We start from the raw sequence: 21,635 nt of genomic DNA on the forward strand, positions 1-21,635 counted from the left end.
TCCGGAAATACTTATAATGGAAAACTGTTCCGTTTTAAGCATTTCCGGAAATTCATGCCAGTGTAGACATAGCCTAGCAGAACAGAGGGATCCCTAAGAAAAGGGCCAGATGACGAAACAGGAAAGATCATAGTGTCGCTGTGTAACTCCAGGATACGTCCGCTCCTTGAATACTGCAGTTCTGGTCCCGCCGTCTCGGTAAAAGATGCCTTAGATTTGGAAAAGATGCCGAGAAGAGCAATGAAAATGATTAGGGGTGTGGAACAGGCTCCTTACAAGGACAGGATAAAACCCCTGGGACCGTTCAGCCAAGCAGATCTGAGATGTTGACGCCAAACGGTGTGGGGGAAGTGAGCAGGGGGCGTGTAATTTACCCCTTCTTATAATGAGGGATGTTCGAGTGTAACCGGTTAACCGATAAGATGGTGTTTATTGGTTAATGTTATCGGTTAAACTCTGCCCTGCTCCTGGAGAAGTGATTTTGCTGTGGCAGCAAAGCCTCCTTCCAGAGCATGGAGCTAGCAGGAGCCGGCGACCGCACGCCCAGGGAGATTTCGCTGCAGGATCTGTCGAATAAAACTCATGTAAGATTTTCAGCAGTTCCCTGGTTACCTTTTTAACCAACTTTTTACATCCCTGCTCATAAAGACTAGAACTTGGGGTCAGAGGACAAAATTAACAGGCACAAATAAATGCAGAGACAAGCCTCGGAATTTGCTGGCTGTAAGTATCACTGGGTTCAGAAAGAAGTAGGTAATTCCCTGGAGGACGGGTCTGTCAATGGCTATTAGCCAAAGTGGTCAGAAATGCAAGCGCTTGCTCCAAAGGTCCTTAAACCTTGCCCGGGGATGGATCATTTCCCCAACTCTCTTCATTCTCTTTGCAGCATCTGGCCCCAGCCATGGTCAGAGACAGGATCTGGGTGAGATCGGCCATGGGACACCCACATTTTGAATACTGTGCACAGATGTGGTCGCCTCCTCTCAAAAAAGATACCTTGGCAGTGGAAAAAGGTTCAGAAAAGGGCAACAAAAATGATGAGGCATTTGGAACAGGTCCCATATGAAGAGAGATTAAAAAGACTGGGACTTTTCAGCTTAGAAAAGAGGAGACTTGGGGGGGATATGAGTGAGGTTTATAAAATCATGACTGGTGTGGAAAAAGTGAACAAGGAAAAGTTATTGACGTGGTCCCATAATATAAGAACTAGGGGGTCATCAAATGAAATTAATGAGCAGCAGGTTTAAAACAAACAAAGGGAAGTTTTTCTTCACATAGCACATGGTTGACCTGTGGAACTCCTTGCCAGAGGATAGTCTGAAGACCAGGATTTTAACAGGGTTCAAGAAAGAACAAGATAGATTCCTGGAGGTTAGGTACATCAAGGGCTATTTGCAAGGATGGGTAGGAATGGTGTCAGGGGTTGGAAAAGGGTGACAGGAGAGGGATAACCTGATGATTCCCAATTCTGTTCACTCCCTCTGGGCCATCTGGTACTGGCCACAGTCAGAAGACAGGCCACTGGGCTAGAGGGACCTTTGGTCTGACCCAGCATGGCCGTTACGTTCTTATTGGCCTGACCCCACGGTTGGTCTTTTGAACTGGATGGGGGCTATTTCCCATCCGCCAGCGAGCAGCCAACAGCTGCAAAGGGCTGTGACTCCTGGCTGCCCCAGCCCGGTGGGGTCGCTGGGGACACAGGGGTAACCGATAAAGGCAGAGCAATTACGTGTTTTGTGCTTTCAGGGCTTGAGCCAAAGCCCACTGAAGTCAATGGAAAGGTGCCCCCCATGCCTCTGAGCTTTGGGTCAGGCCCAAAAAATCCCCTAGCCCCTTGTCCACACTTACTGCTTCTCTCCTACGGCCCTTGCTGTGCTGGGGAGACCTGCAGATCTCCAAGTGTCCCTAAGCAGCACCCCCACGGAGCTGGATAAAGGTGAAGCCAGTGGGGGGCCCTAGAAGGAGGGGGGGTCTCGTCTGCGGGGTCTGTTACAGGCCGGAATCCTGACCTGCCTTAGTGGGGAGAAAACCTCCCAGCCCGGCTTCCTCCCTCCCGGATTGCTTCTCCCCCTGTAACAATCCCGCCCTCTTACCCCTCAGCGGGGTTTGCCATCACCTCCCAGGTGGGGATTCCGGGGGCAGATCCGCCCCACCACGGGCCACAAACCCCCACGTCCAAGTCACCGAATTCATGGGGGAGGGGACCATCACTCCAGGAAGGCTTGTTTTGATGAGGTGCCAGCTGTGAGCTAATGCCCCCTCCCGCTCCAGCCCCCCCCGAGCACCTAATCCCCTTCCCCACTCCAGAGCCCTCCCGAGCACCTAATCCCCTTCCCCACTCCAGCCCCCCCGAGCACCTAATCCCCTTCCCCACTCCAGAGCCCTCCCGAGCACCTAATCCCCTTCCCCACTCCAGCCCCCCATAGCACCTAATCCCCTTCCCCACTCCAGAGCCCTCCCGAGCACCTAATCCCCTTCCCCACTCCAGCCCCCCCGAGCACCTAATCCCCTTCCCCACTCCAGAGCCCTCCCGAGCACCTAATCCCCTTCCCCACTCCAGCCCCCCGAGCACTTAATCCCCTTCCCCACTCCAGCCCCCCATAGCACCTAATCCCCTTCCCCACTCCAGCCCCCCGAGCACTTAATCCCCTTCCCCACTCCAGCCCCCCGAGCCCCTAATCCCCTTCCCCACTCCAGCCCCCCGAGCCCCTAATCCCCTTCCCCACTCCAGCCCCCTCACCTGCACCTAATCCCCTTCCCCACTCCAGACCCCTCACCTGCACCTAATCCCCTTCCCCACTCCAGACCCCTCGGCTGCACCTAATCCCCCTCTCCACAGCAGCCCCCCCGCCTGCAACCCCTCAGCAGGCCGAATGTTTGAATGAGCCCACTCGGGGCGGGAGGGGAAGCAAAGGTGCTGCCTAAAACCTACCAGCTGGTCCCAAGCGCTGGGACTGTACCAACAGGCTGCGCAGGGGGAAGATGATGGGCGGAGATGCCTTGAGCTCCAGGGCTCCCCAGTGGCTGCTGGTCCCCGGGCCAGCGTGCGATTAGGGCCGTGTTGAAGGCCGGCGTGTCTGGGACGAGCGCTGAGACAGCAGGAACGGGGGTGCTGTCCAGGCCCCCGGCAGAGGAAGGGCTCCTCCCCACCCCGCACTGACTGGCCGGAGGGCAGGGGGCGTCCATGGAGGTGCTTGTAAGACCCACGTGTAGTTAAAGAAACTTCTGGGCATCACCCACGATGCCACAGTGGAGAGCAGCTGGGCCACGTGTCGGTCTCCACGGCTGGGGGCACCAGGCTGTTGTCAGCAACGTGGCCTCCGGCGCTCGCCCTGGCTTCCTCAGCTGCCCCCAGGCCCAGGGAGCTGATGGCTGCCCCACTGGGACCCATTGTCTTTATGGCTGGGTTCTGGCCTGGGGTGGGTCTTGGGACCTGGCTGTAACGGGGGGGAGTGTGGTCCCCCTTGGAAGCACCAGCTGGGGCAGGAGAGGAGGCATCCAGAGCCCATGGGGCTGGGCGCAGTGTGAAGATCTGGGAGGTGGCTAGCACTTGCCAAACCCCCAAGGTGGGGCCCTGCCCCATGGGGCTCAGGGTCCAGCTGGGAGAGTGAACTGCCCGTCACCCAGCCTTGCCCGCCTTGGAGGGGGGCTTATCCGTGCCCCATCACTGAGTAGCCCACCTGGGCCCCCCAGCTCTGCCTGCAGGCCGACTCTGCCCCCCGAACAGGCCCATTCCCGGGCCCAGGCCTCGGGGGCAGCATCAGGCAGGGAGATGGTCTGCAGCAGCGGCTGGTGGCGTGGGGAGGACTCCACCCTGCAGCAGCCTCGCAAGCAAGAACCCAGCTCAAGGGCTCGCTAATGCAGCCCTGCCCAAGGCCCCTTGGGCCGTGCCACCCAGCCATCTGGGGAGTGGGCACTGGGGCGCGCCCAGCACTGCCCGTGTAACGGGAAACCTGGGCCAGGCAGAGCCGGCAGCATCTCCAGGGTGAGGGAGAGGAGAACGGAGCGTGGCTGACCCCTAGCGGCCTTGGCTGAGAAAACCCACTCCTCTAACAGCCTCACAGGGGCCGCCCGCTTAGTCTGTAACTTTAAAGACAACGAGGGGTCCTGGGGCACCCTAAGGTCCGTCTACCCAGCAGAGCTAAAGCCTAAGGAAGCGACGCCGCTTGAGTCAATTGCGTGGCTGAAGTCGAAATAGCGTAACAGCTTTCGGCGCTCTCCCTTTGCTCCTCATGAACGGAGGGGGACAGGAGTCCAAGTAAGAAGTCCTCCAGCTCGACATTATGGCGCAAGAACGGCGTGTAGTGTAGCCGGGCACTGTTATTTCGGAACCATACCGGTTATTCCAAAATCACACTGTGGGGCAGACGTGCCCTTAAAGACGAGTCCAAAATAGACTGATAGCACCATGAGCTTTCATAGGGAAGACCCGAAGGCAGGTAGCGAACTGCCCTGTCCTGGCTGCAGGGACTCGCTTTGTATCACCCCGGTGCCTGGAAGGGGGTGTAAGAGTGTTGGGAACAGACAGCGGCATAAGGTCCCTGGCGAGGCTCACCCGGTGCCGGGCAAGGCTCAGGGGAACAGCCAGGAGGGAAAGCAGTAGGGCGCCTGGCGCTGTGGGCAGAAGGGATTTCTCTCCAGTGGAAGCTGGTCTGGCTGGGGAATCGCTTGGGATCAGGGAGTGCTGCAGAACAGGTCTAGCAGGGACTGGCGGCTCCGTCACCTCCCTGCAGGGTAAAGAGCAAAGGAGCACTGGCTGTTTCGGCCTCGCAGCTCCCTGGGCGCAGGCAGGTCACCTCGTAGCTCACCCTGCTCCATACTGACCGGTGGAGCCGCGCCGTGGTCTGTGCGCGCCCAGGGCAGGCTGCCCGGCCCTCTTTGCGGAGCCCCGCTCGGAGGGCCACTGCTGTAGACCTGATGCCGAGCAGAGGGCCTTTGGGGGGGTGCTGTGTTGAGAGTAATACCTGTGGCCACCACGAGATGACGCCCCAGGCCTGGCTTTTGCATACCCAGCGCCAGCAGGCTGTAGGCTGCGAAAGGCTGGGCCATGCCCCGATGGCGACTCTGGCTAATGAGCAACGCCAAGGAGGCACCACAGTTGCCTGCTGCCATCGCCCTGCCGGGCCCTGGCTAGGAAAAGGGGATGCGAATGGCTGTGCTAGCAGCTGCAGGCCCCACGGCCTGGCCACGCTGAGCTTGTACCCAGCTTCCTACCCGCTGCCTCGTGCGGCTCACGTAGCCACCGAGGGGTTACAGCGGGATGGGAGGCTGGGTCGTTGCTTCTTGGGGCCGGAGTCCCAGCGGGCAGGGCCCCCCTGCCCAGCACCAAGCGCCCCATGGGGAAGGAGGAGCCTTTGGGGCGGTGGCACTTAAAATAAAAACTCCAGGCACGTGCACCAGTGGAAAACTAATCTGTAATTACAGCGCCGGCTCCCAGCAGCTTGTCCGGCTGCGGCGGTCCGTGGCAATTCCCCAGCGCCGGGCGGGCAGGGGGCCTTCCCTTCCACCAGCTCGCTGCACCGGCACGTCTGTTTCCTCCCCACACAGCTGGCGGGTTCCCAGGCAGGCCGACCCACCCCAGCAGTAGCTGGATGAGGCTTTGGTGACAAGTGGCAGAGTCGGCACCTCCCCACGCCCATCCGGTCCCCGCGAACAAGGCAGGAGGGCAGACCCCTCACCCCCCAGCTGGGATCGAGACACCTGAAAGGCCAGAGGGGCCCGGGCCAGCCCCCATGTGGTGCTCGCACTGGTGCTGGGCTCCCCATACCCGAGTGTGAATCTCCCCCCCACCCCGGGATGCGCTGGCGAGTGGGACCCTACAAGGGAGCAAATGCATCCTCCGGAGCCAAGGAAACAGCTGCCACTCTCAGTCCTCTGCTGTCCCGGACGCCTCGCCCAAGCCCGTTCGCCCTCCTCCCACCCCCACTCAGCCCGCGCCCGGCTCGGCGCCACACGAGTCTCACGCCGGCCCTAAGGAGGGACCATGCGAGGCCAAGGCCCGATTCCGCGTTCCAGCCCAGCCAGCCCGCTCACTGCCCTTCCCCCAACCTGCAGCAGCTTTCCCCCATCCCTCGGGGGCAGAGGCCCAGGGACCTCACCCCGTCTCCTCTACCCTGCACACAACACACAGCTCTAGGCCTCGCCCCTTCCCGGCTAAGCACCCCCCGAGTTCCCAGCATTCGCCTTGCGAGCAGCCCCCAACCCCTCGCCCCCCATCTCACTTTCTTCTAAAACCCGACCCATCTCCCGGCAACCTGCACAGACCTCGCCCGTCCCTCCCCTGGCTCCGAACGCAGCAGCTGTTGGCACCGAACTCACCACCTGGGCAGAGAACTGAGTCCCAGTTGCTCTTCCACACGCCAGCGTCGGGGGGGAGAGGGGGAATCTCTGTCTTCCAGGCTAACAAGCCACCTCGGCCCTTCCCGGTGTGCGGTCCCCACTTTCCGAGCCAGCCCAGGCTGAGCAGCGGCAAACCGCACCCGGGGCCTCCCACCCAACAGCCAGGGGAACGGCAGAGTTACGGCCATGTGAGGCAGGTGCAGGTGAGGGGACGGGCACGGAGCAGAGTCTCCCGGGCCCAGTCAGCCCCTCTCCTGTCCCCAGCAGGACCCCCAGCTCCGGCACGTGCACACAACCTGGGCAGCAAGGCAGGGAGGTGCCGGGGCACAGACTACGACATGGGTGCGGGGGAAGGGCCCCGTGGCTGTCAATGGATCAGCCCCAGGCCCGGGCTTCCAGGGGGGACGGTCCCAACCCCTGTTGGGGGATTCAGGGACCTCTCCGGCCTTTCTACCGGTGGCCGAATGCATCTGGACCCAGCGATTTATCCCCCTCCCACACGGCGACTGCTCCCTCCGCTGTCACATTATCCAGCGGGGAGCAGACCCACGGGCCCCACAGGTCCACGCCCTGTACTGGATTCTGTCCCCAGAGCCCGGGGACAGTCCCCACAGGGTCACAGACCTTCTGGGGGTCTCCTCCAGCCCAGCCCCCCTGTGCAGCCAGAGCAGCCTGCCAGCACCCCCAGTCCCTCTGCCGCTCCCAGCCCGGGCGATCCAGAGTTTGACACCGGCTCCTGTTCAAGCAGCTGACAAATCTCGAACGCGATTCGATTGCCAAGTGGTCAGGACTCGAGCAGCCGAGGGTTTGCACTGAATCGTCTCTCCTTCGGGGGGGCTGGCTGGGCAGGATCTAACGGGCCCTCCCCCCCCCCCCCGGCCCAGTCCCGTAGTGCACAGCTTGGGGGACCCCGTCGCACGTCAGACACCGGGGCTGGGACTCCGGAGAGGGATCTGGACGTGGCGGGGGAGGCCCCAGCTGGGCTCATCGGCAAAGGAGCATGGAGCAGACTGGAACGGACTCACCTCCTGTGCCCAGGTATCTCCTGCTCTGGCCGCTCACCTACGCGGCCGCTACCCCGACCTCCCCACGTGGCACTGCGGCCGGCGAGCAGCGGGAGGGGTGCAGACGGGGGTGTGGGGCTCAGGGGGTGGAGGAGGGCGCTGCCTGGCAGACCCAGCCGCTGGGCGTGACGGGGGCCACGGCAGCAGAGCAGGGCCTGGCTGCGTTCTCGGTCACTGGACTGGACTCCTCGCGGGGGGCTGTATAGGAGGCCCACAGCCATGGGCCTCTACAGAAGAGGGGCTTGGGGATAACCAGGCACAGCGGGGTCTGCAGCCCAGAGCCGAGCACTGGGCCAGCCCATGGCAGCTGGTCGGGGATGGCGCGAGGGCACCAGCCAGCTGCGACGTGTCGCAGGGGAGGGGTCCGGCTCCTGAGCTAAGGCCTAAGGACGCTGGTTCCCCGGCGCTGGCGCCAATCTACATTCTAACACGGGGGAGGGACGCCCCCTGCCCGGCTCGCCACTGAAGTCGGGGGCTAGGCAGGGACCCTGCTGAGCCCCAGGGAGGCATCCACCTCGTTCTCCAGCAGCTCGTCCTCCGAGAAGCTGATGTGCAAGCGTGTTTCGGTGCCGGCGGGGGAGAACGGCAAGGTGCTGTCCATGGCGCAGGCCACGTCTTCCCCGTCTCTCGCCGGCGTCTGCCCAGCCGCCTCCCCGAGCGCAGCGGCCTCATCCCAGGGACGGCAGGCGCCAGCCCCGGGGGACGCCCGGCCGCTCTCGCCAGCCCTGTCCTTGCGCCCCGCCGCCTGAGCGGGGAAGAGCTCCGTGCTGGGGGCCGGCGGCCTGGCGTCCGGCTCGAGCTCCAAGCTGGTGAGGGAGCAGGTGGTGATGCTGGTGAGGCTGGAGGCGTTGGGGCTGGGCAGCGTGGCAGGAGCCGGCAGCTCAGGCTTGGCAGCCAGCTCCAGGCTGGGGGAGGTCTTGCTGGATCTCTTGCGCAGGACGGGCGGGGGCGGGTCGAGCTTGGGGATGGGCTGCTGCGACCTGGGGAGGACAGAGAGGCAGCCGTGTCCAAGCGAGGGCAGGCTGAGGTGCCCGGCTCGGCCCCGAGAGATCACCAAGGCCAGCTGCCTTCTCACAAGCCCCCAGCCTTTCCCGTCCAGCCCCGGTCGCTCCCAGCCCCTCAGGGACAGCGTGAGGGACGCAGGCAGGGGACCGAGTCCCACTCCCGTTGGCCCCAGCCCTGGGGAACCACAGGGAGAGCCTAGCCGCTTGGGCCACAGAGGCCTCCGCCTGCCTTTCTCCATCGCGAGCCTCTTCCCGCAGGATGCAGGCTTCTGCGACAGCCCCGGCGCCCAACGGACCAGCCAGCGCCGGGGGAGGGCCCCCGGTCCCAGCGCAGGCGGCTGCTCACAGAAAAGGGGGGCGGGGAGCCCGACCTACCTTTCGCCCTCGGCCCTGCCGCCCGGGTCGCCTGCCTGCTGCCGGCCGCCTCCGTTGAGCAGGGCCTGGTCGCTGAGCTCGGAGCCCTCCACACGCCGGCCGTCCTGCCCCTCCGGCCGCTCATCGCCGTCCAGGGCGGCAGGCCCCCTCCCTCTCTCCGGGCTCAGGAGGTTGAGGTAGGAGGCGCTGGTGTCCCGCGTGCGGGGGGCCAGCGGGCTGCCCAGGACGCTGGCCGGGGTGGAGGCGGAGGGCAGGCTGATATCCAGGCTGTAATGGTTCTTCAGGTTCAGAGACAAGGACTGAGCCAGGGACAGGTTCTGCAGGGATCGGTCAACTGCCAAGGCAAAGAGACGCAGCCGGGTAAACGGCGACAGGCAGCAGCTGGCGGCCGCCACGGGCCCAACGGCTCCCTCAGAGCCTGGTCAGGGCCAGCGTGAGGGGGGGGGCCCGGGCCTCTGCTGGCAGAGAGAGTCAGTGGCTAGACCCAGCAGGAGCTGGGCCCATGGCAGCGATGGCCCAAAGCCAACTGGGTATCCAGCCCCCGCTAGCCAGGCCCACTCCTGCTGCGGGAGAGAGGGGGGACGAGGATGGCTGCCCGGGGCGACAGCTGGCTGCACGTCTCCCCCTCCCTCCAGGCTCTTTGCCATCAGCCCCCCGCCCCCGGTGCCAGCCAGAGGTTCCGTGAGCTGAGTTGCGTCGGGTCTCAGTTCGCAGCAGCCATCTGGGTGCGGCACAAAACAAACGGCCCGTCAGCTGCCAGCTGGGGCCCTGCCCGCGGGGCCGGGGTGGGGCGCGCCGGCAGGGCAGAGGCCGGCAGTCTCCACAGCTGCCAGCCCAGGGCTGCTCACGAGCACTGAAGGCCGGAGGGCGTCTCAGGCCTCAGGAGCGGAGGGACTGGCCTGGCCCTGGTTATGGAGCTTGGCCTAGGACGGAGAGGCCGGGGGCTGGAGTTTGCTCCTGTCTGAGGCCTGAGCTCTGCCTGTTCCCCCATCTACACAACGGGGGCAGCCCCACCCCCCTGTCGCCGGCTGTCTGGCTCCATCCCAAACGCAGGGCGCAGCATCCTGGCATTGCAGAGCCTGGGGGGCACCTGCCAGCCCCCACGTCATCCCCCCCCCCCCGCTGCTGCAGCTCGGAGCGGCCTCCTGCCTTGCTCGGCACCAGAGGGACACGGGGGGGGGGGGGGGTGGCATTCTCCAGTGAGCTGCCCCCCTGCCTGAGGCAGGCGTGTTACAGACTGAGGGGACCGCTGGGCCGGAGGACCATGGGGCTGGGGGGAGGGGAGGGGGCTCTGTGTCCAGCTGCCTGGAGGAGTCGAGCTGCCCTGGCCTCCCCTCCCCCCCCTCACCTGGCTGCCGGAGCTGCACCTTGATCTCCAGCTCCTTCAGCTGCTTCACCAGCAGGGAGACGTGCTGCAGCAGGTCGCGGTTGGTCAGCAGCAGCTGGCGCACCCGGGCCTGGGCTTCGATGCGCGCGGCCGTTTCCGCAGCCAGCTGGTCTTTCAGCAGCTGCACCTGCAGGGGAAAGGCGGATACGGCAGCGGCTCCGGGGCAACCCCCGGACCCGCACTCCGGAGCCTGCTCGGCGAATCTCTCTCGCGCCCGCAGGCCAACGGTGCCGTGGCTCGGCTGGCATCTCGCCAAACTCGCTTCCCTTCCTCCTCAGGTCTCCCCTCGCTCTCTGGCAGCCCAGGCCCACTCATAAGAACGGCCAGACTGGGTCAGACCAAAGGTCCATGCCTCCCAGTGTCCTGCCTGCCCACGGTGGCCAGCGCCAGGTGCCTCAGAGGGAACGAACAGAACAGGGAATCATCAAGTGATCCCTCTCCTGCCGTCCATTCCCAGCTTCCAGCAAACAGAGGCCAGGGACCCGTTCTGGCTAAGAGCCATTGATGGACCTGTCCTCCATCTAGTTCTTCTCTGAACCCTGTTAATGTCCTGGTCTTCACAGCCTCCTCTGGCGAGGAGTTCCACAGATTGTGCTGCGTGAAGAAAAAATTCCCCTTTGTTTGTTTTAAACCTGCTACCTATTCGTTTCATGTGGTGACCCCCAGTTCTTGTGTTCCTGGAAGGAGTAAACGACTCGACTTTATTCACTTTCTCTACACCAGTCAAAACTTGATAGACCTGCGTCCTATCCCCCCTTCGCCTCCTCTTTTCTAAGGTGAAAAGTCCCCCTTTTAAATCTCTCGTCACACGGCAGCCGTTCCAAACCCCTCATCCCTTTTGTTGCCCTGTTCTCAACCTTTTCCAAGGCCGAGCTATCTTTCTGGAGACGAGGCGACCACGTCTGCAGGCAGGATTCAAGTCCCCTCAGAGCCGCTCAGCTGGCCCCCTAAACGCCAGGCCCCGTGGGAGCCCCAGGCAGATGCTTTGGCTGCACGGCTGTGTGGGAACGAGGGTCCAGCCCTGCAGCCAATCTCCCCTTCCCTCCTCTACAGAAGGGAAGAAAATCCCCAAGGAAACTTCCCAGCAGCCTGGAATTCCGGAGGCCACGTGGAAAAGCGACGCAAAGGCAGGAGCCAGGACCCGCCCCCTGAGCCAACTCTATCCCCTCCCCCCATCGGGCCACGGCAGGGCAGCCCCCAGCGTGGTGGTTTAGAACTACGGGTCGCACTTCCCTAAACGGGGCCTCTGCTCCGGCAACACCCGTGCCCCGGCAGGAGAGCCGTGGGGCCGGAGCTGGCGGGAGCGGGGCCAGCGGTAGGAGGGCTAGCTGAGGCCAGCAGCATGGTGGATGGTAGGGGCCAGAGGTGGGGGGGGGCAGTGGTAGGGGCGCTGGATGGAGCTGCAGTAGGGGGGGCTTGTGTCTGGCGAGGTCCAGCAGCCCAGCCGGGCCAAGCACAGAGAGTCAGCTGGGCCATACGCGGAGTGGAGGAGGGCTGGGGGCCTGGGGTCTCCCCAAGTCCAGAAAATTCCCTCGTTCGGGACTGGTCAGGTCAGGAGGATGCCGGACCAGGGAGGTCCAACTTGTAGCATCACCAGCCAGTAGATGCCGGAAGGCAGGTAGCGCCTACCAAGCAGTGGCTGGATTATAAACCAGCAGTCCCCAGGCACAGGGAGGATGGTCTAACGGGTACAGCAGTTGGCCAGGCTGAGTTCTAGACACACCTCTGACACGGACCCTTTTTTCTTTGGTGCCGGAGGCGTGCCTCAGTTTCCCTGTATAGCGCACGTGGTTAAAGGGCCGGCGAGCCGAGGAGGGGAAGGTCGGTGAAGTGCTCGGGCTGTCACACTAGAGCGTTGCTGTGTCCTGCGTCCCTCGTGCGATCCTCCCCCCACACCTCCCCTTTCCTCCCCTCCCCCGCCCCCCGGAGGTCTGGGCAGGCACGCGCAGCCCCTCACCTGTGCCACAGCCACCTGCGTCTGCGTCTGCTGCTGCAGGAGCTGGTGCTGGAGGAGCTGCAGGCAGTGCTGAGAAGCCAGGGGGGTTGCTGAGGCGGAGGAGCAGGGGCTGCTGGGACTCCGCAGTTGCTGGGACGCGGACGGGTAGAGGGAACAGGTTTCGGCCTCCTAGGCACAAAGGAGCCGGCTCAGTGACACGAGCTGAGCCGTTCTCAGCTTGGCCGGCAGCGAGAGGCAAAGCGGCCCTCAGCACGGTGCAGCTCGCCCCCCTGGCCCTGCCCCCGGACACGGCCGCTGAACACAGCTTTGCCCACCTGCAGCGAGGGGCTCGCACGGGCGCTGAGACCCCCGGCGGAGGCCAGGCCTTCAGTCAGCCGGACAACGCGCTGGCGTTCGGCGCCGTCCAGGGGCACGCGCAGGCTCTCCCGGCTCCAGCCAGTTTTAAAATGGCTCGTAACGAGTAACATCCCTGTGCCCGTGTGGATGCGGCACTCCCAACGGGAACGCAGGGTTTACTTCCCCAGGTACCTTCCCCTGCTGGGACCTAGCGCAGGAAGGGGCTCGAGTCGCCTGGCAAATACTCAATGGGAGTCTCCAAAACACTCCTCCAGCTGCCCAGAATCACATGCAGACCCTGGGAATTTTGCTCTTTTGAAAGTTGGCCGCCATTAAAGTGAATGCTTGCCGAAGGATTCGAGCCCGATTCGTTAGCATATTAAAACACTGCAGGCGCACACCCTTCACGGGAGGAATGTTTTCCATCCATGGATGGAATAAAGTTTGTTCTGTGCACGGAGGCATGTGCGGATGTGCACCGCCAGCAAAAACACAGGCTGCTGGCGTTGGGCGCTGCGCTCATCAGCTGGGCGGCACCTGAATCTCTCCTGGGCGGCTCCCCAAGCCCTCTGCTTCCAGGGAACATGACACCTTAATAATCCAGCCAAACAGGCTTCCTTCCCCTCCAGTAAACCAGAGGCCCACACCCCACCCCCGTCAGATCCCTGGGAATTCAAATGACATGGCAGAGTCATTTCAAAGCTGCCGGTCTAGCTTGTTGGGGAGTGGAGGTGACTCCCCCCTTCGTGCTGGGCAGTCTCTGAACTCACAGGAGTGTCGCTCGCTCCCTCACTTCATCCCTGGTTTAAATTTAAGCATCCCGTCCTAACGCACTCAGGCTTCGCCGCCCTACCCAGCCCTCGTGAACACACCGTGGAGTGGCTGACTCTTCAAGAGACCCTCGGCTCTCTGGACCCAGCCTCCAGAATTGCTCTAACCTCAGGGGACCCCCCAAACAACACTAGGAAACCCAGGCTTAGCGGGGAGACCATCACTGGCCAGAGAACCACAGCCGTCGGCTTGCGGCGGGGCAAGAGACGGCTCCTCCCTGCTCTAGGGCACCCTTGCGGGAGCCGGGGCACTGCCGTCCCTCCCTTGCCACGCGGGATCCCGCAGCGCCTCTGGCAAATGCCTGCAAGTCAAGGGTGTCGAACAAAATCCCATTCCCGCAGGAGAGAAAAGGGACCCGCTGCGGAGAGAGGACGATTTTGCCAGTCTGCCGCCACTCTCCACCCCCCGCTGCGTCCTGGGGCAGAGCAGGGAGCTAGGGCCAAGGATGTGAAGGGGTGGATAATCGAGTAACCGGGCAGCCGATAAGGAGCTACGCCTGCTGCGGCTCTGCAGTTTAAATGCAGGCAGCCCGGCTCCGAATACATTTAAACTGCAGAGCCGCAGTGGGGGTTGCTCCTGGCCCTGGCCCGAGCTGGACTGGCTCAGTCCAGGCTCATGCCGGGTCCAGCAGCCCCTCTCCGTAGGGGGCCCTAAGGGGAGAGGCTGCTGCCGAGCAGCTACTGTGGCTAGCCCAGGCCACCATGGACAGGGTCTGCTGCTGGAGCAGTCTCTCCCTGGTTCCCCCGACATTGCTGCCTCTGATAGAGGCAGCAGCACGTGATCGGGGGGCGGGGGAGGGAACAGCAGTGCAGAGATGGTGCTGGGGGGAGCCGGCTTTTAAGCTGGCCCTGCCCCAGCACTGGCTCCTGCTTCCCCCCCTCCCTTGCTGCCTCTGATATAGAGGCAGCAAGGGGAGGGGAGAATGTGAGTAGTCAGCTCGACTCCCTGATAAGCCAAGGCCCATCAGACCCAGACTAATCGCCGATGCTTTTCCATCCCTAGCTAGGGCCAGCCGGTTCCACTTGCAAACACACTGGGGGAGGCCCTAAGAAGCTGCATTTAAAACTCGTCTCGTTTCCTGCCTGGGTGGTGTGGTGTGAGCGGCTGCAGGTGCCCAGAGGGCCAGCCCTGGCTAGCAGGCAGCTCATCTTTGGAAACCCAGCCCTGGGGATACCTGCCTTGCACGGCCATGCCACGCGCCCCGTTGCCAGGTCTCACTTGCCATTTTCAGCCCGGCTCTGCAAGCGACAGGAGCATTTAAATTCCCACGCCGGGGCAATCGGCCAGGAAGGGCTCATGGAAAGAAATCGCTGGCTGTTTCCCGTTTCTAGGATGTGGGGCTCAGAGCAACATCACCCCCGTGTGAGTTCAACACTGTGTCCTGCAGGCCAGCGGGCATGGAGGGGGAGAGCTAGGACGGGGGGTGACCCAGCCTCTCTATTGCAAGCCTTGGAGGGACGGGCTGCTCCCTTCCGGGGACATGCTGAGACGAAGGCCCCGTGACTGGCGTTTCTGTGAGCGGCGCTCCCGCGCGAGGCCCCAGAGGCAAATGAATCACCTCAGCAAACGGGCAGCGCTGTCCAATTCCCCCCAGCTCCACCTCTCACCTGACAGCTCTTGTCTGGGAAGATCTGTCCGGATTTCAGCATGCCCCGCTCGCCCCCGGGGGACGGCAGCTCCCCACTCCCTCTCTCAGAGAGGCCGATGTCATCGGAGTCCACCTCGGCATCGTCAACATCCACTCTCTTGGCTCCCACCTGCTGGTGAACTTCAAGTGAGAGAGTCCGATAAATGAACAACCCAAAATGTTAGAGCCAGGAGACTGAGCGACTGGGCAGGGCTGGCACAGACGAGAGAACTAAAGAATAATTGGGCTCTTTTTAAAGAAGCATCCACGTGTTGGAGCCAAGTTAAAAGACTGGAAACACGCCCTGGAGAAAGCCTGGTCTAGAGATCAGCAACGTTCCCTCTAATTTTCCCCCATCCATGTGTGGATTTTTTCCATCCATGTGTGGAATAAAGTTTGTTACGTGCACCGAGGCATGTGCACCACCCACAGAAACAAGAAGCCTAGCTGTGGGGGCATTGGAATCTTTCCCGCGTGCCCACCCACGTGCACTGGGTCAATTCCTCAGCCTCTCGGTGGCTCAGTTTCCAAAGGGGGTGATGTTTCGAAGGCGCTCTGCTGTCCTTGCACTGAAAGGGCAGGAGCAGCAGGGGCTGCAAAACACACGGTCTCTGGTCCACGAGCCCCGCTGGGCCCATCACCCTGGTCCGGGTTAGCACTAACAAGACGCTGTACCGCCAGTGTCACCCCCACCCTGCGCCCCGGCCGCCTCGAGGGGAGGGGGCCCTGCCCAAGGGGGAGCGGCGTCACCTTCTGGAGGCTGCTCTTCCGCAGACTTGTCGCTGGCGCCGTCGGCCTGGCCGTCCGCGTTCTGCAGCGCGTGCTGCAGGCTCAGCTTGTGGCACACCTCGAAGGCCTGGCCCACGGTCCGCACCACCCGCATGGCCTGGCTCTGGGGAGCAGAAGGTTAGAGCCCGTTGGAGAAGGAGCTTCGCCACAGGGCGCGACGCGGAGCAGAACCCCACGGTTCCCAGGAGACGCCTGCTCTTGCCTTCGCCCCCCCACCCGCCCGCTCCCGGGCCGGCCTTAGGATCGACGGGGCTCTATGCAGCACTGGGCGACTGGCGCCCCTGTGTCCGATGGCAGCCCGTGGGGGAGGGAGGGGCGACTTTTAGAGCACTGGACTAGATGGGCCTTTGGTCTGACCCAGTCCGGCCGTTCTTATGTAAGTTAACTAGACCCTGTCCGGAGGAGGCAGCGCCACGGAGCAGGGAGAGGAAGAGGTGGGTGGGTGGGTGGACATGAAGACTCAGCAGTGCCTCAAATTTTCAGGTGCCCTACACAGCTGCTACTTTGCATATGGGGAAGGGGGGCTCTGCCTCCCATCACAGCTCTGCTGACAGGGATCCCCCCTCCACACCCCAAAACAGAGCCGGGGCCTGTCTGCGGAGCCACCCCCTCCCCTGAAAGGCACACATCAGCATGCAGCCCCCAAGAGCCTTCATAGGGCTGCTCTGGGGCAGGGACATTTAAGAGGCATCAGACGACGGGGACTAGGACAGCGCTAACCGGGTCTCATTTCGAAAGGCGGCTGCCCCCGGCGAGGACTCCCACTTCCCGGCACAGGAACATCTACATCCCCTTGTCCCGCGTCTCCCCAGACAACCAAGTTTTACTCCTGGATAAAATCGGACTTCTGCATGGGTCAGTCATGACGACGAGATATTTAAACCCAAGTTAACGAGCATACGGATGTCGTCCAGCATCTGCCATAAACGGGTAAAATCTGGGACAACGTCTCAGCAAGCCACCCTCTCACCAACTACCCATTAGGGAGGGGGGTTCTCCCGGGGTAACCCGCACCATTACAATGGGTACAACCGGCCTCTGAAAAGCTAGTGGCCACGAGCGACCTACCGCACCTTCTTTTTGGACTTGAAAACATTGCATCTGAACGCATTGTTGGCACCGTCCCTTGCGATGTAACTGAAAATCTTCAGGTCCTGCGAGTCGTGCGACACGTAGAAGATTCTAGTGAGAAAAGACCCAGAATAACCAGAGGCAGGAAGCACGCAGAAACCTTGGCCAACAGAAAATGAGACTCAAACCGTCCAAGGTCAAGGTCAAGCACAGAGCAGCCCGTCAAAAGGATCCCAGGGCAAAAGGAAAACAGAACAGCCACATGGGTTCTAGCTAGGGATGTTAAAAAGCGTGTCATTGAGTAACCCTGTCAAATTTCAGTGCCTACACAATTACACGCATCGCAGCAGTGGGTTCCCTGGGAACCGGTTTTCAGCCAGCTCCCTGCATGTACGGGCTCCTGCCTCTGCACCACACTGCTGCCTCTCTATCAGAGGCAGCAGCATGGGGCGGCAGCCAGCTCCTCAAGAGCTGGGCGGGAGCCTGTGTGTAGCCATGAACATTAACTGACAAACTCCAGGCGGAACAGTTAACCGTTTACACAGTTAAACTCCCACATCTCTAGTTCTAGCACCTTCTGAGAGATTCCTCTTTCCTCTCAACTATCAAGGCCAGAGAGCAGCTAGTACGGTGGCACTTTGCATGTCTGAGGGCAAATTGCTTCTTTCTAGAGCAGGTACAAACCCTTATGAGCTTCCGCGAAGCAGCTAAAAAGCTACATTCGAGAGACCAAACATATCCCTAACTCAGGGTGGGCAATAACACGGTGGCGGTTCACCAGGGTTAGTCTTTGGTGCTCCCCCACTGCTATGTTTACCTGCACAGCTGCAGATACCAGCGATCGCAGCTCTCATTGGCTGCAGAGCACCATTCCCGGCCAATGGGAGCAGCGCGGACTGGGACACTGCTTCCTGCAGCTCCCATTGGCCGGAAATGGTAATCTGCAGCCAATGGGAGCAGCGCGGACTGGGACACTGCTTCCTGCAGCTCCCATTGGCCGGAAACGGTAATCTGCAGCCAATGGGAGCAGCAACTGGTGGTACTTGTGGCCGTACAGGTAAATACAGCAGTGGGGCCTACCAGGAGCTAACCCAAGCGAACCGGCTCTGGCCCACGGGCCGGTATTTACCTACCCTGCCCTAGCTGCTGACAGTGAACCTAGTCTCCTGCCGCACCACAAGGAGAGAGCCAGCCATGCTGTTCTGTGCCTAGCGCCCGCTCAGCTGCAGGCAGCCCAGTGAAATCCAAGCCAGGAAGTCGCAGGGCACCTCTTCCTATCCCACCCAAGGGGGCAGGAGCAGCCTGCATTTGGAAACAGCCCTTCCTCGTCTAACCTCCAGCCACTAACAGGGCCGGCTTGAAGATGCCTGGTGCCCTTCACCGTCCGAGCACCTGCACCCTTCGTCCCCTGCGGGGGGCAGCCACTCCATAGGGCGGGGCTGTGGGGGCAGGGAGAGGCTGGGGGAAGGAGGGGGGAACAGGCAGACTATGTGGAACTAAGGACCGGCAGGCGGAGGGTGGGGGGCAGAGGATTGGGGTGGGGAGGAGGATGGGGGCCGGCGGGGAAGAGGAGCAAATGTAGAGGTGCTCCGTGCAGCTGCATACGCTGCGTAGGCCTAAGGACGGCCCTGGCCTCCCTGTGCCCCCCGCAGCCCTGTGAGCTCTGCCAAGCGGTGGCCAAGGCTCCGGAATCCTTTCGACGCGAGAGGAAGGACTCAGGCTAGCCAGCGTCAAGGACGCCGAAGGGACACAGAGGACTCCTGCCGGGCAGGGGCAGGTTTGGGGCCGGGGGGGTCTCGTGTCCAGGAACACAGCCCAGTTTACACTCAGCAATGACCCACATCACAGGCCGCTGGCTGGTCCGTCCCAGCTCACAAGGCAGCAAATGGCAGAAAGACGCAGTTGGGTGCCCGGCCCCATTATCATTAATGACAGGCAGATGGTACACGACAAAAGCCAGCTTCCTTCCGGATGCTTCTGCAAAGGACGCTGAATTCTCTCTCCACCCCACCCTGCTCAGCTCAAGGGATTTGCAGCTCCCCACCCCCCACTAGCCCTGGCTCCTTCCCCTCCATTTCAAATTTTTGTCCATTGTATTCCCCACGGTTATTTCGCCGGGTACAAACGTGCTGAGTGATTTCAGCTGACTGCCGAGGAAAGGAGGGAGACGGGCGTGTGTTTCTCCTTCCCCGTCTCTGCCTTTGAATTCCGCCTAGAATCCGCCAGCAGGGCAATTAGCAAGAACACGGGCTCAGCCCTGTAATGAGCAAGTCGTCTTCTCTGCAGATTATTTTAGTAACAATCAAGCTCCCTTCTGGAGAATCTATTGAAATGACCCGCTGCCTTGGGCGCACAGACGGGTCTCCTTTAAGGCTGCCCGAAGAGAGAGGGGCAAGAATAAAACAAATACCCATCGTGCGCCTTGGAAACTCTCCTCACCCGTCCCTGGAGGGAAACTACCGTATTTTCCGGCGTACAAGACGACTTTTGATGTTAAAAAACATCCCCCCAAAATCGGGGGTCATCTTATACGCCGGGTATGCGGCTTTGCAAAGCCTCGGGGGAAGCCGGCGGTGGGGCATCCTGCGGCTGCGGCTTTGCTCCCGGTGCCTCTGGTCTTCTGGGGACCGTCTCCAGCAGACCAGGGACACTGGGAGCAAAGGAGGCGGAGGGGCGCTGGGGTATAAGACAAAACCCTATCTTTTAACTAAAAAATTAGGGGGTCGTCTTATACGCCCAGTCGCCTTATACGCCGGAAAATACGGTAATATTTTCCTCCCGGGCAGAGGAATACTCCAAATATCATCGTTCCTTCCTTAAATAACACAGCCACCTTGTTCATTTAACACAGGCCTTTGGGAAGCACAGCTGTCGCTAGACAGCAATTTGGCACACGGGAGCCAAGCGGCGTGCATCTTATTACATTTGACGGATTGCCTGCAGAGCTAGCCGGCGTAATCCCCCGCAGCCTACCTGTAGACTGGATCGTGCATCACTACCATCTTGCTCTCGTCCCACGCCCATTCTTTTCTCTGTAAGCAGGGGAGAGAAGACAGGAGTAAGCAGCTCTGCCCTGACTGCCATGCCAACCCAAGGAGAACAGGGGGGTTTTCCCTCCACTAGATTGTAGGCCAGGGTTGGACTATTTTATGGACAGCCAGTTAGCCGAAGAAAAGCTGCAGCTTCGGATAGCCGTGCACGTTTCTGATCCCTACAGCTTGAAAACCGGGCAGGAGCTAGAACAGGGGTGGGCAAAAGTGCCTCCGCAGGCTGGATCCGGCCCACGGAGGCCCTGCTGCTCCCCCGCCCCCAAGCCAATTAGGATCTGGCGGCGGGGGCCTTCTCCGCTCTGCCCCCGCCCTGCTCGCAGACCAGGCGAGGGATGGGGGAAAGAGCAGAGGAGGCTTTGTGTGCCCTCCTCCGCGGCCCTGCACAGAGCCCACTTCAAAGTGCCACATGCTCCTCTGATTGGCTATGGGGGTGGGGGAGCATGTCAAGCCTCTTCCAGGGCATGGGTGCCTAGTGGGAAGGGGCAGAAAGGGGTTTTCCCATGGTCTGGAGGTGAGGTAACCTCGCCCCTTCCCGGTTAGGTCCCGCCCCTTCCTGGTTGTCCCGGGGCTACTTCAAAAATTTTTGAAGCGGCCCCTGGGCAAAATTTATCACCCACCCCTGAGCTAGAAGTCTGCTCTCACACAGGCAGGGAAAGGGGAGTTCAGCGCTGAAGACACTGGACTGACTCAGGGTTAGCAGATTTGGCGGCCATTCCCAGCTGAGCCACACAGATGCCTCAGTTCCCCATCTGCGAAATGGGGATAACAGTAAATCCCACCCTCCTGGGGTGTGGAGGATTAGCCATTTAAGGCAGAGGTGGGGAACCTGTTTTGGGTCGGGGGTCACTGACCCACAGAAAAATCAGTCGGGGGCCACACACAAGCGAGAAGCAAAGTGAGAGCCCCCCGACTGAGAAAGAAATAGACACTCCTCACATTCCCCTCGCACACCAACGTCTTGGGGACCCAGGCTAGTAGATTTTGGGTGCTCCAGCCCTGTGGGTGAGTGGCAGGGGGCAGGAGCGCTAGCACGGGCTCCCCAGTGTGGGGATCCCTAAGCCTCGGGGTCCGGATCCAGGAAAGCCAGGGTCGAATGTGGCCCCTGGACTTGTTATTCCCTGCCCCTGCTTTAAGGTATCAGTGTATGTGAGGCGCTTAGCAGAGCTGGTCAAAACCCAGCTAATTATTTTTGATGGGAATTTTTTTTTAAATAATTTTTGTTGAAACTTCCCGTGAAAATGGTTTACTTTCTGGTAAAAGGAAACACCAAACCAATCCACTCCCCGTTTCAACTGTCAACACTTTTTTTCAGTCAATTGTTTCTGATGGAACATTGAGGGAAGGAATTTCTTTTATTTTGGAGGGGGGTAGAAATTTCTTTCAAGAAAAGTCATTTTTCATCAAAATTGCGCTCCCTCTGAACCACGGTGAGCAGCTCTCGCATGTGGACACAACACTGGCCCTGAGGAACAGCGGGTTGAAAAATAAATCTGATTTTGGCATCACAGAATCTTTCACTGGTCGGAATTTCCCACTAAGGCGCTAAAGTCCAGATTCCAAATCCCTCCCAGTGCCCTTCTCGCTTCCTGGCCGATCTTCACACCACATACAAAAAGCTCCTTTGTCGGAAACAAACACACCAACGGCAGCCAAATGAGGCCGCAACTTCACAAGAGACAAAAAGGGACTGGACATTTATACAGAGAGCAGAGTAGCTGCAGTTTTCATAATTACATAGATTTTGGCAGGGTTATTAAATCCTTGTGCTTCGGCATTTAAACCTATTTCCAACTCCTGGAGATTAG

General features: G+C 61.0%; 1 protein-coding gene across 3 annotated transcripts in view; it reads right to left on the reverse strand.

Moving 5' to 3' along the window:
- Nucleotides 1–5,395: 5,395 nt before the first annotated feature.
- The window catches only part of LOC102450481 (carboxyl-terminal PDZ ligand of neuronal nitric oxide synthase protein), a 68,056-nt gene continuing 51,816 nt past the window's right edge, over nucleotides 5,396–21,635 (reverse strand). For all 3 annotated transcript variants that reach the window (XM_075905420.1, XM_075905419.1, XM_075905421.1), the window contains 8 exons: nucleotides 19,754–19,812; nucleotides 16,783–16,891; nucleotides 15,671–15,812; nucleotides 14,901–15,061; nucleotides 12,127–12,294; nucleotides 10,131–10,296; nucleotides 8,783–9,116; nucleotides 5,396–8,383 (listed from right to left, as the gene is read on the reverse strand). In XM_075905420.1, coding sequence (XP_075761535.1) covers nucleotides 7,879–8,383; nucleotides 8,783–9,116; nucleotides 10,131–10,296; nucleotides 12,127–12,294; nucleotides 14,901–15,061; nucleotides 15,671–15,812; nucleotides 16,783–16,891; nucleotides 19,754–19,812 — 1,644 coding nt within the window. In that variant the 3' untranslated portion in view covers nucleotides 5,396–7,878. The remainder of the gene's footprint in view (nucleotides 8,384–8,782; nucleotides 9,117–10,130; nucleotides 10,297–12,126; nucleotides 12,295–14,900; nucleotides 15,062–15,670; nucleotides 15,813–16,782; nucleotides 16,892–19,753; nucleotides 19,813–21,635) is intronic.

The sequence above is a fragment of the Pelodiscus sinensis genome, chromosome 22, assembly GCF_049634645.1.
Source record: "Pelodiscus sinensis isolate JC-2024 chromosome 22, ASM4963464v1, whole genome shotgun sequence".
NCBI classification, from domain to species: domain Eukaryota; kingdom Metazoa; phylum Chordata; order Testudines; family Trionychidae; genus Pelodiscus; species Pelodiscus sinensis.